Here is a 17,052-nt window from a genome sequence, read left to right on the forward strand (position 1 = left end):
AGGGCGAGGACGGGGCTACAGCTCTGCCCGTTTCATCGTTTAGTTTATTTCGGGTTATGTTCGGTGAATGATTTCAGTTGTTTCAACTCGGAAAATGATTTCGGGTTATGCTCTGGGAGGCTGTGACCCAAATTTGGTTTCGAGTCTGGGCAATTCCGCTTTCATTTACTAATTTTTGCCCAGAAACGACCGTTCTATGAAACAGAGTGTCTCCAAGTATCAGTTTTAAGTTATTCTTTTTATACAAGCGATATTCGAGGGTGAATTGAACACAAGACCTCAGATTCGGGTTTTAATATGTCGAGCAATGTCTCCGAGATGCTATGTGGCTAGCTATGATAACAATTGCCCCTTGTGATTTCTCGACACATGCATATATTACGCAAAAGTAGGATACTTCATTCGCGATTCAGTTAATGAAAGTTACAACTCAAACAGAAGCTACAAAACAATGAGATTTTGTACATTTCACTATTCACCATGCATCTGATTGTAAAATTTTGGATTCACTCTCAACGCCTTCTTCGCTAAGTTTCGGATATCGTCCCGACTAGATTCAGCCGATATTCGAATAATCTCTTGCAGCCCTCCACTGGACATGAAATCCCTTGCATTGTCCTCTGCACCAACAACAGATAAAATTACTGTCCAAGTCATCCTAAGCATCTAAGTTTCCACAAAATCTATGCATGACTAATGACTAAAGCATATCATAATACTCTCAAAAACTTGATTCGCTATTAGTTGTCCGATTAACGTGAAACATGTAAAATTCTCAGTCAAAAATGGCCAACCCAGACAGAGCTTACCGTTTTGCGCTAAATGGCAGAGAGCAAGCTCGATGTGGCGTTGGGTTGAAGTTGACATGGTGTTGGAGTTAATGATCAACCAGGTAAGGACGCCATCGTCCATCAAAAGTGAACGGCCTTTTCTATGTCCTGCAAATGTAGAGCTTAATATTGAATACAATGCAGCATGATACATGTACACAGCCACAAAAAGGACTGCTTCGACCAACCTTGAATAGTTCCGCGTGATTCACATTTTGCAAAGTTGGCCAGTCCTCTAGCAACCTGTGCAATGACTTCACTACTCCCCGACTTTGCCATTCCCAAGAGTGCCTTAATTCCTCCATCTTCCTTCAGCATTGTATGTATTCTTTCTGTAATTAACAAAAACTATGCATGATCTCTCATGCTAATAACCTTCAACAAGATGCGGCTCCATCCGTTTAGACGTAAAATATATTGGGATATGTTGACACGTTGAGTACACAATCTATGCAGCAAAGGAATGAACCTAAAACTCAAACAAAAGAACTCTAAACTATCTAGTGCTTACCATTTCCACATAAATTAGCAAGTGCGCCAGCAACCATTCTAAGAGTTTGTGGATCATTTGTGTTGCTTGCTGTCTCTGCGAGTAGTTGAGCTCCACCTCTGCTCATAATTAGGCCTTGATTTACCTCTGAGAAGAGTTAAAAGAGAGACAAAAATCGAAAGAAGAGGGGATAAGTACATAAAATTAAGAGAATGATCAAATATTCAACATGAAACTACCAAGTTCTTTCTCCACCCCCACCCTGATCCTTTTACTGCCTAGGGTCTTGCTTTCCCCAGAACTTGGGAGTCATTTTCACCGACTTACTAAAAGACCCTTAGACCCAAGATAACAGGAAATACATTTAAGTTTTGTGGTTGTCAAAAATATATGTGGTTACATGTTCATAAAATCAGCATCTTTGATGGTATGTGCTTAATAATCAGATTGGTTTGCATTTACCACAACCAACGTATTCTAAACAAGGTTTTTAAAGCAAGGTCTATATGTGAAAAAGATGACCAACGGAAGGCAGTGAAGGATTGTATCCTTACTAACTAAAATGCACAGGAAAGATGAAAATGGAATCAGAATTACCATTCATTGCCAAATTGGCAATGGCCCCAGAAGCAACTCTAAGGATAGTTGTATTCTGCGAAGATCTCAACAGCGCAAGCAAAGCATCTAAACCACCTTCCTCAACAATCTTTGCCTGATTAGCATCTGAAATAAAAGAAAATCTTAATTGGTACAATTGCATACACAACTAAATCCTCATTCTAATTGTATACACAACATATGCCATAGAATATCACTTTATGTGAAAATCGAAGTGGCATACATCAGTTTTAAAATAAATTTTTTTTTTCAGTAGACTGATTTTCTGATGTCAATGTAATTACTAATATCACGTCCATCTTTAGCACAGTAGTAGTATCACCTCCTTGGAACGGGGATGAAAAGTATGCATTTATCCACTGATATAAATAGACAATACAGGAAAGTGCATACCTTCAGCTGCAAGGTTGGCAACCACCTTCACAGCATGGGTTTGAACATCTATATCTTCGGATGTCAGCAGTTGTAAGATCTTTTGAAGCCCAACTGAATTTATGAAGTAAATTGTCAGCCGAGATATATCATTAAGTGGAATTAGAAAAGGGAAAGATAGATAGTTCTCAAAACTTTATGAGGCCTTAATATATTAATATATAATAAATCTTGCCTTCTTCGCATATTTTTGCAATGGTGGCCCTCTGACCAGAAATTGAATCCCTTGATGGATTCGAATTGTGTAATCCCATTGGATTCCCAAACGCAGAAGACCCTTTATGTATATTTTCCTTCATATACGACTTCTTGTCCTGGAGAATTTTCCACTGTAAGACATTGTATTTGTTGAACTGAAATTTTTTTAAATGCATAAGCAACTCACCTCAAACTCATCTTCTTTCTCCAGTGCAGCCTTCTTTAATTTGATTAGCTCATTCTCTACAGACTTCCTCTGCTTCTCTTCAATTAAAAGTCTTTGCTTCGCATCCTGAAGTTCTTCCTTGAGTCTTGCCTTAATAGTCCCAATGATATAAAATATCGCAAACTATTTAGTAAATCACACTTAACAGACTACTAAACTCATGGCAACTGTAGGAGCAATTGCACGACCACAACCGTAAATATATTAGTCTACATTTTGTGCGAATAGAATATTGAACCATACTTGTTGCATTTTATATGTCAACGTACCTTCTCTTCTGAGAGATCAGTATATTCTGATTTCAAGGACCAATATTTGTTTAGAGTTTGTTCATGTAGCTGATTCATTTCTTCTAACTGCACTCTAAGTTCATCAATCTCTTTCTTCCCCTGGATTTTAAAACAAAATACAACTTACTGTATGAAAAATATGTGCAAAGGAGCCTTGAATAAGAACAATCGTTTCACCACATTTAGAGAATTATTAATTATCACAACAGGAGGAATAAAGGCAGATAGTAGCTGCATAGAAACTTTTCCCAGCTCAAAATGAAGTGATATATTACTACGAAGAACTTAGGGATCAATTTTTCTTTTTGCCTATATAAATGTTAAAAGAAAAAAATAGACAAAGAATATCACAGATACATGATAATAGAAGAACACTGGACTCTTCCACGCCCATGAAACATCACAATGAGCTGATTTAGTAAGTTTTAGGAATAAATTTAACCTGCATTGAGTTTTGACGGTTACATTGTTTCTTCTCCACATCCAACTGCTCTTCTAGGTCTTCAAAACGGGCATGCTCATTTTCCAATTGGTCCATTAACTCAGCTATTTTTTTCTCATACATCTGAGTAGTGTCTGCAAGTGCTGATTGATATGCAGAATTTTTCGTCTGATGTTGCTACAAAATGAAGAAGGATTACGGTTGGTACTCACGTTGCTATAACTTGTACTAAAATATTAGCTTCCATTAACTGAAAAGAAAAGACTATAAATAAAAGGTTGAAGTTTAAAATTTTCAAATAAAGAGGTGGCCATGATTAGGAAGAAGAGATAATATTTAAATACAAAAAGCATGACAAGGGTATTACAGATAACTGTTAGAATTAAAGATGACAAAAGAAGGTCCTGTTTTAAATGCATAATGAGCTTACCTGAATAGCCTTTTGGCCGTCAGTCAGAAGCTTCATTGTTTCATCTAACTGTTTCTCTATGCTTTCAGCACGAGCACGCTCATCATCTAGCTCCTTAATCAACTTTGCTATTTTCTCTTCATACATCTGAGTGGTATCAGCTAATATTTTCTGATACATGGAACTTTCAAGCTGGTGTTGCTACTAACAGGCAAAACAACACTGTAAATGCCATGCTCATAAAGGACAAAATATTTGATTATGAGAACAGTAATGTGTTTACATATGTTTGAGTGTGTGTGTGTGTGCACGCGTATAACTCCTGCCATATAACTGATTTACTAGCCTACATTTTGGTGTACTGTTATTCTAAAATTCTAAGTCGATGCACAAGCCACAAGAATGGTGATACCAACATTAATAACCTGTATAGCCTCAGCCAGATTGACCAGGAACCAACTAGACGAATAGTCATTAAAATGAAACAAAATTGCAAGGCAATGGAGCTGTGGCAATACAGCCGTTACAGTATCAATGCTGGTGCGCTGGATCTCAAAAAAGGAAATACCTTGCCATGTTCTAAACTTGCTTCAAGTTTTGCAACTTTATCACGCATCAGGTTACTGTGTTCTTTCTCATGGTTCAGTTTATCTGAAAGATCTTTCAGATCCAAATCCAAACGAGCATTTTCCTTCTCCAGAAACTGCATTTAAAAAAGAAGTATTAGGTGAAGGGAATGACAGACCAACCCTCATAACAATAGGCAATACAAGAAGATGACTAGATGAAAATTCATCAAAATGAAATGAAAATAAAAAGGCAACATTCTTTCACCGAGTCTTCAAAAAAGAAGTACCTCTCTATGTTCTAAACTCGCTTCAAGCTGTGCAACCTTATCATGCATCAGATCACTTTGTTCTTTTTGACGGTTCAGCTCATCTAAAAGATCTTTCAGATCCAGCTCCAAACGAGCATTTTCTTTCTCCAATAACTGCATACATGCAGAAGATTAGAAGGAAAAAGCGTAGTATACCACTCATAAAAATAGGCTGTATGTGAGTTGAATACAACCCTCATAATATTATGATCAGCATTTCATCAACCAAATTACAAATGGCTTCTAGGCGAGACAACTACCTGAGACCTTGTGCTTAGATTGGTCTTGGCCTCAGCAAAAGAATCTTGACACTCTTTCAGCTGTCCTTCCAATTCCAATTTGTTACTGTCCAACAACTTTTGTTGCCTTTCAAATTGTGCAGTAAGATGGTCTACTTGATTCTCAAGCTTCCGACATAGACTCTCATAATCAAATTCTTCTTTAAGTTTTACCATGTTTACTATTCTCATTGCCTGCAAAATAAATAACAGGTGGTTTGTATGAAAGATTTTAAATTACCAATATAATAAATGAGAAATTAGGAAAAGAAATAGCTCACCCTTTGTCCAAACATTATTGTGCTAGTTGTCTCTGCATAGTGTCGTGCTGATGGCCCAATCGTTACTATCAGTGAGGTCCTCGCAGAGCCTGTTTCATAGAAATACATCGAATTTCCTTTTAGAAAAATTAGGAAAAGAAATGCAGCAGAAATAAATGAAAGCAGGTATTCATATGTATGCATTAGGCCTTTTCATATTTTTCATTCTTTACATACATATGTGTATAAATAGGATAAAAAATATGAACAATATATCAAATTACTGTTGTCACACTCGACACAAAATGCATTCAAGATATAGAGCATTGGCTATGGCCCAAATACATAGCAAATAGCATTACAGATGTAGGAAGAGCAATCCAATAAAATCTGTGCAATATCAAGATACAGAGCAGAAAGAAAATATACTGGGACAACCTCCAAATGAATCACGAAGCAACCTTGTAAGCTTAGAATCTCTGATAGGGATATGTGGACTGTTTTCCGCCAATGCATTTATACATTTTCCAAGGGAAGTAAGTGAAAGATTTATAAATTTCGCCTCCTCGAGCAAGTGACCCTCACTGCCTGCGACATGAGAAAAGTAATGTCAGGAATAACAAGTGATGGAAACAAAAGATTAAGTACTACTTCAGGTGTACAGTATCATTGACAAACCAGATTTATCTATTCTTTCAGATCCTGCAAGATCGACAATCAGCAACTTGCTTTTTCGAACTATAGGTGCGCCATGCCTAACAGATAAATCAGCTATAGAGGCTTTTTCTTGAGAAGCGATCTCATCCGTACCATTTTCTTGCACAGATCTACGAACAAAAACCTATAAGCATAAAAGATTCAGATCATCGTTATTCAAAGAACCAATATCTAAAATTTGGAAACAAACATGAATTGAAAAATCCAAAATCATACAACAGACCCACCATAAGAATCGCATGACTGCGTGAAGATTCTGTATTCAGCTTCGTGTTAGCCGCATGACGATTTGCCTCACCAATTTGTAGCAGTTGTAAAAAGTGATCAAGGTCTTTAATTCTTACTACCGAAGCACCAGGAAGTGACACCTCACCAGTCTTGGGGTCCTCGTGAATAGGAATATTAATCTTTTCTGGTGCAAGCAAATCTTGAATAGATTCCATGTACAACTGGAGCAAAAAAACATTAATTAATAGATGAGCAATCATCCAGCATGGTAGTAACTTGCCGCTCTACCTCAACAGATATGCGAACAGATGACAAGCAATCTTTAGAATTTGGTAACAATGTTAAATAAGAAAAGGTTTGACTGAAAACCACTTTATTCCCTTTCCTTGTCATCCTTCTATTCCTCTAATAGAAAGAAGAACAGAGTTCCGAAAGAGAGGGTGGAAGTTCAGAACTTACGCTGGACATCTCCTAAACCCTTGTTCAAATTTTACGAAGCACATCTCCAGGTATTCCTAACGAACTCCAAAAGATTTTCATTCCTTAGCAGTGTAGCGTTCAAATCATGAAATGAAACGTTGCTATTAAGTTCCTACAGCGCAGTGAACAAAATCATGCCTACAATGGACTCTGTAGCAATTCACTTATATTTCACTCAGAACAGTGATACAGGACCCCGACCATGGTGGATCATGGAACGCTTGAACAAGAACTTCAAATCAAAACAACAATGAAACACAAACACAGACACCCACCTGCAAGTAGGAAACTTCCACACTATCAGAAGAGGTAGACAGTATGTCCTCCAAGGCTCTAACCATAATGCCACGCTCAGACGCATCATCTCTACCCAGACTGCCAAGTGTGTAAGTTTTCCCAGTACCGGTTTGGCCATAGGCCATAACTGTCCCATTATATCCACTCAACACACTCTGCAAAAGTACATCAAACTCGACATTACACAATCAACCAATTCAAGAACCACAATTGCAATCAAAACCCACATTGAGCATCACGACGCCATCAAATGCAACCCGTCAATGCCAAAGAAATACTGATAAACAAACAAGATACCTCAACTACAGGTTTTGCCACCACTTGATAAACCCGATTTTGTGAGGCGGTTTCGGTAAAAACTTCATCAAATCTGTAAGACTCTGAACTCCAATTGTTCTTTCTCAACTTCAGCCGCTTCAGCTACATATCAGAGAAAATAAACGAGAATTATAATTTCATTATAATTAATTAATCAGGTTTAAGATTAATAAAAAAGCTTGGAAATTTCAACTGTAAAATCACACCTCAGGCTGCAGCTCAACACCGTCTGCGAAATCAGAATCCGAAATGCGATCCTCCAGATTTCTCGGTCTAAGCCTGACAGCGACCCTCACTCTTCCGGCCTCTGTTGTAAATTAATCCCAAAAAATAAAAATTAAAAACTTGAAGTTTGATTTGAAATTAAAAAAAATGAATTCTTTGAAGTTAAATTTCCAAAATTTAAAGTTAAATGTGGGAGAGAGAGACCTTGTTGATATTCGGGGTTAGAGTGAGGAGTTCTCGAATTGGGAGTGACGGAGCGCCGTGAACTGGAAGAAGAGGGCCGCGAGCGGTGGCTGTTGGCTTGCGAGGACGACGTCGTTTGTCTAGTGGAGTGAGTAGGAGGGACTTGTGCCGACGACGTTGTTTGCCTCTCAGACCTTCCACTAGTACTGCCACTGCCATTAGTATGCCCTGCAGCCGCAGATGCCGTCGACGACGACGAAGATCGTACGGAAGAGGAAGAAGAAGAAGAAGAAGCAGCGGCCATTGATTTTGGAATTGTCAGAGGAAACTGAGAGAATGGCAGAGGGAGATTCTGTAGCTTTATTGTTGTGAGGAGAGAGAGAGAGAGAGAGAGAGGCCGGCACGATGGGGGAAGAGAAAGAAGGAATAATAAATGAGAGCGATTTGCAAACTGGTTCCCGCGTTGTGGGTTACGTTTGAGCAGACAAGAGTCGGCCGTTTTTTTTCTTTCCTCTCTTTAATTTTATTTTTTTTATTTATTCGTTCCATTATTATTATTTTTTAATTATTATTATTATCAATTTAGTATTTTGTTTCTTCCATATTGTGTAATGTGGGGAAAAAAATATGCTTAATAATCTCTCGTGGTTACGTTTTTCATCAAAGTTGAAATCAAGATTTCTATCTATTCTTAATCATGTTCAAGAATAAAACCGTCTTTTAAAAGCATTGAAGTTTGTTTGACTCTTAAATCATATTTGAAACAACTCATTTTGTCTTTCAAGACAATTTTCTGCACTCCCTTTGATGTTGCGACCAGCAAAGTAAGCTTAAAACGAATTTTATTTCATTTTCACATGAATTGTAATGAATCTCCAATTCATCCAACTTATAATTTATACTACCAATCACTTTGATGCATTCCAACCAATCCGTACGTAACCTAAAGTGTTTGACATCGATTAAAAAGAAACATAACCTTATGGCTAAATGTTAAGAGTTATCCACTACATGAGATTTTTTTATATTTCAAACTTTTTAAGTTAAATTTCTAATTAAAAGCACTAAAATTAAAATTTTAACAGTTAGAAAATTTAAAATGTTTTTTATATGTAGAATGCTTTATATAAAAGGAGTTTTAACGAAAAGTCTACGGTACTGTTAATTTTAACGAAAAATCATATTTTTACATTAAAAAGTCAATCCTGGTACTATTCACTGTATCTTTTATTTTATCCTTATCATTAAAACTCAAAGTTTTTAAATCATTTTCATTAGTTTTCCTTTATATAAATGCGAATGTAGATTCTCCTATTTGTGAATTTCAGACACACTTTTTCACCCATCAATTCAGATTTTCTATATTGTGAATTATTACTGAAGGTAGATTGTCTACTTTCCTGTTTGAATGTCCTTCATATCCTTTCTTATTTTATCCGATCACATAAAAGCAAACAATCTGCCTCTATTATTACTGCCTTTTATAACTTGTGAATTAGGCTTGTCAATGTTGTCAGTGTATGAATTATCAAAAAGTATATGTTGTCATGTCATCACAAGAAAATATATGTGGTCCCAGGAAAGTTGTACAGTGCTGGAAACTGTATGAAGCTCGACCAATCCCATCGTTGACCACATGATCAAAATCTTTTTATGAACGCACAATTACTAATGCTTACTTTAGAAAAAGTTACTTTTCTTAATTACATTTTAACGCCACTTAGTATTATAATTTAGTAATATTATTCTTCATTTGTAAGTGAAATATCTTATATTCACTTCTCGCCAAATACGAGTTTGAATCATATTATTGCTAATCCATTACGAAAACTCATCAAACATTTTCACAGCCTCACCTATTTCTTCACATTTGGAATACAGTTAACCAAGCATGACCCACAAACATATTCTATGCAACCTTATCATGTTTCTTAGTAACACATGTATTATTTCCTCATATGCGAGTGCCTTAACCTCATACACACCTTTTGAGCAATGGGAATGGTGAAATTATCGAGCTTTGCATCATTGCCTCTTGACTCAGACATAGCATGTTATGGAAGAGATACAATATATCTTCCCATCGATTCTTTTTACAATAGCTCTTAAGTGTGGCATTTAAAAGAGGGATGGTTAAATTATGTTCCCTCACTCAACATTGCATTAAATACCTCTTGACCATCATGTATTGGTCGTGGTGCATAATGGCTTTAAATAGAGTCTCATAGGACTTGAAACTTCTCTGTACAACCAATTCCTTCATATTATCAAACAACTTAATAAAATCTTTAATAATGACAGCCTTACTGTAGCACTCCTTAACGACGTTGTTTTATGTTTTTTTTATCCCAGGATGAAAACGACTTTTAAAAATAAAACGCAAAAGAAATAGCAAAGCGTAAAACACAGAAGCAACGAAGTAGCATAGCAAACTTCTGCAGCAGTTCAAAGGACCAGCGGGGCGAAATCCTCACTCTCAATGACGATTCCCAAAGACCAAAGGGCGCGGCCGCCCTTCCTTGTCCCCATGTAGCTTCGCCCATGATTACAGGGAAATTAATCTTGCACTAACATTATTGTTGAGTACTATTCATCTTTACAAGTCCGTAAAGTAGAGATCTCAAATTTCATTCTCATGAACGCAGGCCCTAATAACGAATATATACAAACCATTGTCTCGTTGAGCCCAAACATCCCAAATACCCTTGTACCAAACCACAAAAATTTAAAAATAAAGATGAACTCTGGTCAATGTTCGTATACAACCTTGAGACTCCTTGAATTTTCTAATATGTTTCAATGTAGTCTATACACGGGAGTATATTAGAATTTTTCGGGACTAAAAGTCGGAGAAGATAACTACAAGCAAAAAAGTGTTTTATTATATTAAATTATAGGAAAACATGAGGAAGCAACGTCCTTCTCGTTCATAAGCAAACGAGTAGTACGATCGTCTCGGTGAATCTATGTCTGCTATGTAGGCCCTCTCATATCCACAACACCCCTTTTCGGAGGCAATTGCCCAAAAAAACAAAAGAAACCCCCCTTAACAAAGTTACATGTGGTGTTTTCGACATTTGCAGTAAGAAAACACAATCATGTGGTGGTGATTCTTCATTTCTTGCTTAAATAAACATATTTTTTTTAATTTTATTCGTTGGTTTTGTTTGATTTATTCAATCTAAAGTGTGCGTGAGTGCTAAAGGCTAAATGAGGGATAATAGAGAATTTTAACGAAAAACACCCGGCACTGTTCATTTTAACAAAAAATCACATTTTTACTCTAAAAAGTCAATCATGGTATCATTCACTTACAACATCTTTTTGTCATTTTCGTTAAAAATCAAAGTTTTCAAGCTATTTTCATTAGTTTTCCTATATTAAAATCACTAGATTAACAAAAGCGTGATAGAAAAAACAAAGAAGTGAAAAGTAATTGTTATACAAGTCTTTTTTTTTTTTATAGAAGGGGGACAACATGTGACGAACCACGGTTATCCAACTCTTTCGGGCCCGGTGGAGGCTAGTTGAGAATTTTGCACTCTGACCCACGACCAAACAGATTCACTACTTACAAAGTATCAAACTCTGAACCTCTCGTTATCGAGTTTTTGTTACGTTAATGTAGAAAGTACATACTTGTTTTTAACCATTAAATGTGGCAATCGCCATTTTATCTAAAATTCGTTAATCATGTTCTTTAATCATTCTTAAAAAAAATTAAAAAATTAAATTTAAAAAAAAAAAAAATGCCCTTTCGTTTTTATTCATTCTGTTTTAGTGGGTCAAATCAAACTTGGATCAGAAAATATAGTATTATAGTTTCTGTCTGTAATATTCTGAGATTTTGGCAAATGCGACAATGGCCGTGCCGTCCCGACATGTCACCCTCCCTCCCTCCCTTAATATTTAAGTCAAGAAGTTATAGCTGACCACTTCAAGTCTTCAATCCAATGCAAACCAATAGATACATGTAATAATTACTTAATACAAGAAAATGCATGCTGGATCCCAAATCTTATCCTCATGGAACAAATTTTGTTATGGTTGCGGGATGTGAGTTGCCGGTCGACTGGCTGTACAGCATCAATCGACCTGCTACTCAAATCACGAAATATGTCATAAGAATTATCCCGCGTTAGTGAAAGGTCCTCCATTATTTTTACATTTATGTCGGAATCATTTGAATCAATCGGGAATGTAGTGCTCGTTAGACATTACGAGGTAGTGATTAGTTCGACGCACGTAATCCTGATTAGAACATGATTAAAGGATTAATAACACTCATCTCCCAGATGGCAGATGATAAGAGTAAATTGGAGTTGTATTTTAAGTGAAATGAGTTGGATATGTGAGAGTGAGGAGATGAAGTGTTGGCAGGTTGGCTAATTTGTTTGGATGTGTTGTTTTGGCCGGCAAATGTACCACTCATCCAACCTGGAAATGTTTGAATATTTCTTGCAAATTAGAAATGGCCAAAACAGCACCAGCTTCCCCAAGACCAAATCTATGCTTGCACCTTGGTCATTAAGAATACGGGAAACAAAACAACCATAGGATCTTAATAAGACCCGGTTTTGGTTTAGAGGTTTTCGTTAATCGCGTGCGACGTCTGAATTACGCTATGCGGCACAGAAATTGTTACACTTGAGCTCGACTGGCATTAACCATGGCTTGTATAGTTGTATACTTGTATTCCATCATCAGCCGAGGCATTCCCAACTAGAACATCCAAATACTGCCTGAAACAATGGGGTAGGGGATGCAATTCAGCAGCTCGACTTGGCAAGATGTTGGTGGAGTTTTTAACAGCACTTTGATGACTGTATTAGCTTATGGTAAAACCGAGGGAATGCTAATGCCAGAAGTCACAGCAACCTTCCTAACTTTTCCAACCCAAGGCGCCAAGATCGCCTTGTTTTAAGTCCATGTGCTTTCCAAGCCTGAAAATAAGGAAACAATTAGCAAGGAGATCCAACGGATTAGCCTGCTAACTAGGTACATAATGACGGACGGACATAATATCTTAAGTTAAGATAGACCAACCAAAATAACATAATTCCAACACATAATTTTGACGTGGATAATTTCACGCAAGTGCTCATTTCAGTCAACCGGTGAACATAAAGAACTTGAGTAAAAGTTTGATCCGAGGGTAGAAAATCAAAAGAATGTGTTTGTATGTAAGAAAAAGAGAGAAGAGAGAGCATTCGTAAAGTGATAGCAGGGTGATCTGAAGGGCAATTACCCAAGATCTGATGGAAGTCTGAAGCCACCTATACGTACACGCTTTAGTGAATGTATCTGGAACAAGAGACATAAGTAGCCAGCATAAGCAGAACAGAAATTTCAACAAAGAACAATGCAAATGTGAACTGGTATTGAATTAAAGATTTAAGCCCATTTTTCCAGTAAATTAAAAATTTCCAGAATCTGGACAGAGACTGAAAGGTCAATAGGCCACCATATGTTGAGTTTTTATCATGAATAATGCCCACATTGGGGATGCGGAAAACACTCCCGTCAATAAACAAATCTAACCTCAAGTCCAGCATTTTTAACAAGTTCTCGTACTTCATGGTTCCTCCCTTCATGAACCTGCACAAATACAGATCAACAAAATGAAATTTGTGTGACCATTTTTGTACGCTTGTCATTTCATGCTTCAGCTAGCCACAACTTTACTGTTATTCAGTTTAATGCTCTGTGAAGCTCCTAACTCAGAAGGCTATGCGGATGCCCTAAATCATGATAAAAGAGAGAAGGACATGAACAAAGAATCAGTACCACAATACGCAAACGGGGTCTTGGCATATCTGGTTGTTGTGGCAGTAATTCCACAGAATCTGGGGTGCAATGGACACCGTCGATGCTTGTTCCCTCACTGATGGCTAACAGGTGCCGCTTACTAACTACACCTTCTATTGCTGCAATGTATCTGCAATTACAGTGTAAAAGTTGCAGGTTAATAGATATATGAATTAAAAGAAAAGATTTCACACAAATTTTCATTCCATATGATCTTTCTTTATTGAAAGTTAAACATGATAGTCCTCAAATAGTAAAAGAGAACAGAAAATATGGACATTCTTACTCCTTTGACAAGTTCGAAGACGGATGTGATATCTTCTGAGCAAAATCTCCTGAAAACATAGCATTGGATATGATGTCAAATGAATCGGTTCTAAATAGGTCTTTATGCAGATACTCTGCATATATGGTTTTAGAATATACCATCATTGGTCACAATGATCAACCCAGTTGTGGCAACATCAAGACGGCCAACAGTAAATAGTCGTGGTCTGGGTACTCCTGAGTTTCTCTTATCCTGAAAATGCAAACAAGTCCATTACTTGACGAATTGAATGCATGAATATGCTACCAGTATATACTATTAAATGCTAATAATTATCCTGAATCCGTGGTTGCCCATATAAAAGTGCAATATGCATGAGGTTGTAAGCCTTAGCATACCCAAGTCTTCAAATAATCTTCGAATAGACCCAACACAGATTTATTCTCCCCAGATGCGCAAATGTACCTATCATCGTATAAATGCATTAAACCCCAAAATCGAAACTTTGCAATAAACCACAACAACAGAAGAAAAAAAATAAGAGATGCAAGAAGCCAGTAGCGGTGGCATTACCCTTTTGGCTTGTTAAGGGCAAGATAAACCTTTGGAGGCATTCTCTTCGGAATCCGATTTCCGTTGACATATATAATATCCCTTCCAGGATCAACTTTAGTCTACACAAACAAAAAGAACACTGATTTTACACCAAAGTATAATCATGCTGCTAAAAGAAAAACCAAATACAACCCAACACATGAAATCGGGGAGCTATCAAATGACGAAAATATATACAGAAAATGAAACATACTTGAGGAGTATTGCATACAGAACCATTCACAGTGACCTTCCCATCAAAGATAAGCTGCTCACTGCTCCTCCTCGATGCCACTAATTCCCAAAAATGAATAGTAAATTAGAAAAACACTAAACTGGAGAAACGAAAGTATCGTCTATCCACTTGTCATGCTCTAATTAATTCTTAGTTATGAAAGCCTTTCGCCCTTATAAAGCAGGTGTTTTTTTTTTCTAAATATTGAGCTTGAAGTGTTTTTCTTTTAATGATACCTAGGCACAGAAAATCCCATTAACACTGAAAATAAATGAAATTGCGGAAATGGGTTCGGTTCCAATTTGAATTTCAACAATGCCATTCTTCTTATCCATTTCAGAGACGAGGGATTCCATACAGTTACCTCCGGCGGCAGCGAGAACCTTGCTGAGCCGCTGCTCGGCGTCTCTGAAATTCTCGTTGTAGAACCTCCGGGCGGCTTTCGAGTACTTGGGCTCGGCCGTGGGCACACGCTTCTCGGCGCCCTCCTTCTTCTTCTTGGCACTCTTACTCTTGGTCTCGATGGCCTGGAGGAAACGCGCTGGAGGGTGCGACTGGAGCTTGAGGTTGCCGTCCTCGCCGCGGACGATCCAGGGGATGATGAGCTGCCCGGCGAGGGCATCCGGGTCGAGCTCGGCGGAGTCGGGTTTGGGCTTGGGCTTCGGTGGCGCGAATGTGATGTTGAACTCCTGAGAAGAGGAGGAAGTGGCGAGGGAGCAGGTGAGGCGGGGGAGTGTGCGGATGGGGATGAGAGAGAGGGAGGGTTTGGAAAGGAGGGAGGAGGAGAGAGAAGCTAGCGCTGCTGCTACTCCTGCCACCGACGCCATTTTTGGTTGCCGGGTTTTTTTGGTTGAGGATTTTTGCGCAGTGGATATATTTTTTGTTTTTTATTTATTTTTGAAACGAATTATAATTGGGCTATCTTTGGTCAAGTTATTGGGCTCAGTCCAAAAATAAAAGAAGAAAACTAATCGGGTGGGCTCGACCCAAGCACAAGAGAGAGAGAGATTTTTATTTTTTTTATTCTAGTATTTAGAATTGTTATAAATAGAACAGTTAGAGAAATAAGCTTTACAAGGGACAGGAGAAAAGCGGGTGCTAGATATCATACTGTTTGATTTTGTAACTATAACACAAAGATTGCAGGAAAAAGAGGAAGGGAAGGATACTGATATTATTGTTGTTTACTTCGTTTCTTTGTTGTGTCTTGTAATCACACACGGAGTGCTCTTTATATAGAGCCACATCCGTAACAAACCAAAAAAGTGAAATAATTGCTCATTTTGAAAACTTTACATAATAACAATCACATTACTGTTGCCTTTTTGAAATCTTCACATAATAACAAACTACTTTGGCCTTTTTTGAAATCTTCACATAATAACAAATACACTACTGTGAGCATTCATTCTCATAATTTTATAGCACTCTCCCTTGGATGCCCATTTATCAACATTAGTTGCCGCGTTAAAACCTTCCTCATAAAAACCCAGTGGGAAAAAACCGTAGCAAAGGAAAAAGAGTACAACTTTGCTTGAATTGTTGATATAGCGTTAAGTATGCTAATGTTGCCTCGTTAAAACCTTGATAGGAAAAATCCTAGTCGAAGGAAAAATAGTAGAACATGCATGTATCATGGATGCTTCCCCTAATATGTATCTCTCACTGATTCCACATTCTTCAAGTTTAACTAAGTTGTAAGTTGACGTAAACCTATACCATGTACTAGCTTCTGAAATGTGCACTTTGGTAGAGATTTGGTGAATAGGTCTACCAAATTTTCATTGGAACGGATTTATCTAACTTCAATAACTTTAGCCTTCTGAAGCTCATGTGCATTGAAAAACTTTGGAGATATGTGTTTAGTTTTATTGCTCTTGATGAATCCTTCCTTCATTTAGGCAACATAGGCTACATTATCTTCATGAATCACAGTTGGAGCGCCTGTCCTTGAAGGTAGACCACATGAATTCCATATATGATGGATCATTAATCTTAACCAAGAACATTCATGACTTGCTTCATGTAAAACAAGTATTTCTGAGTGATTGGAAGATGTAGCAACTATTGTTTGCTTTGTTGAGCGCCATGAGATTGCTGTATCTCCATTAGTGAACACATTCGAGTTTGTGAGCAGATTTTACGCAGATCAGAGAGAAAACCAACATCTGCATATCCAACAAGGATCTGGTCATTTGTGGATTTCTTTGAGTGGAAAATACCCATGTCTGTTGTCCTATGAAGGTATCGTAAAACATCTTTGACTCCCTTCTAGTGACGAATTGTTGGAGCAGAGTTACACCTTGCTAACAAGTTGATTGAAAACTATATTTGGTCTAGTACATTGTG

General features: G+C 37.4%; 2 protein-coding genes across 4 annotated transcripts; both read right to left on the reverse strand.

Moving 5' to 3' along the window:
- Nucleotides 1–358: 358 nt before the first annotated feature.
- LOC137735561 (kinesin-like protein KIN-UC) lies at nucleotides 359–8,336 on the reverse strand. The gene is made up of 22 exons (XM_068474985.2): nucleotides 7,820–8,336; nucleotides 7,597–7,697; nucleotides 7,370–7,492; nucleotides 7,051–7,227; nucleotides 6,295–6,516; nucleotides 6,029–6,191; nucleotides 5,789–5,938; nucleotides 5,372–5,460; nucleotides 5,073–5,285; nucleotides 4,792–4,926; nucleotides 4,504–4,638; nucleotides 3,957–4,136; nucleotides 3,527–3,703; nucleotides 3,064–3,183; nucleotides 2,756–2,884; nucleotides 2,546–2,684; nucleotides 2,332–2,424; nucleotides 1,918–2,043; nucleotides 1,342–1,467; nucleotides 1,019–1,162; nucleotides 810–938; nucleotides 359–620 (listed from the first exon to the last, which is right to left on the reverse strand). The coding sequence occupies exons 1-22, from the start codon at nucleotides 8,100–8,102 to the stop codon at nucleotides 472–474; spliced, it is 3,303 nt and encodes a 1,100-aa protein (XP_068331086.2). The 5' UTR covers nucleotides 8,103–8,336; the 3' UTR covers nucleotides 359–471.
- A 3,906-nt stretch (nucleotides 8,337–12,242) lies between these two features.
- SVR1 (pseudouridine synthase family protein) lies at nucleotides 12,243–15,582 on the reverse strand. 3 transcript variants are annotated; one of them, XM_088696552.1, is made up of 10 exons: nucleotides 15,062–15,582; nucleotides 14,683–14,762; nucleotides 14,448–14,548; nucleotides 14,273–14,339; nucleotides 14,033–14,126; nucleotides 13,893–13,941; nucleotides 13,586–13,736; nucleotides 13,340–13,396; nucleotides 13,047–13,102; nucleotides 12,243–12,741 (listed from the first exon to the last, which is right to left on the reverse strand). In XM_088696552.1, the coding sequence occupies exons 1-10, from the start codon at nucleotides 15,528–15,530 to the stop codon at nucleotides 12,681–12,683; spliced, it is 1,185 nt and encodes a 394-aa protein (XP_088552678.1). In that variant the 5' UTR covers nucleotides 15,531–15,582; the 3' UTR covers nucleotides 12,243–12,680. The 3 variants fall into 3 exon arrangements, with proteins under 3 accessions (XP_088552678.1, XP_068330215.2, XP_088552679.1); XM_068474114.2 differs by having other exon boundaries at nucleotides 15,068–15,581; XM_088696553.1 differs by lacking the exon at nucleotides 12,243–12,741 and having other exon boundaries at nucleotides 13,043–13,102.
- Nucleotides 15,583–17,052: the final 1,470 nt, after the last annotated feature.

Source organism: Pyrus communis, chromosome 7 (assembly GCF_041283825.1).
Source record: "Pyrus communis isolate YQ-2024b chromosome 7, ASM4128382v1, whole genome shotgun sequence".
NCBI lineage: Eukaryota > Viridiplantae > Streptophyta > Magnoliopsida > Rosales > Rosaceae > Pyrus > Pyrus communis.

Bases quoted from the DNA above. Each gene is read 5' to 3' on its own strand.
- SVR1 (XM_088696552.1), bottom strand. From the start codon at position 15,530: ATGGCGTCGGTGGCAGGAGTAGCAGCAGCGCTAGCTTCTCTCTCCTCC. The intron at 13,942-14,032 runs GTATATTCTAAA...CTATGTTTTCAG, and splicing joins GATCATTGTGACCAATGATG to GAGATTTTGCTCAGAAGATA. The intron at 12,742-13,046 runs GTAATTGCCCTT...CCTTATTTTCAG, and splicing joins AGACTTCCATCAGATCTTGG to GCTTGGAAAGCACATGGACT.
- LOC137735561 (XM_068474985.2), bottom strand. From the start codon at position 8,102: ATGGCCGCTGCTTCTTCTTCTTCTTCTTCCTCTTCCGTACGATCTTCG. The intron at 7,493-7,596 runs GTGTGATTTTAC...TCTGATATGTAG, and splicing joins GTGTTGAGCTGCAGCCTGAG to CTGAAGCGGCTGAAGTTGAG. The intron at 1,468-1,917 runs GTAATTCTGATT...AACTCTTCTCAG, and splicing joins TGCCAATTTGGCAATGAATG to AGGTAAATCAAGGCCTAATT.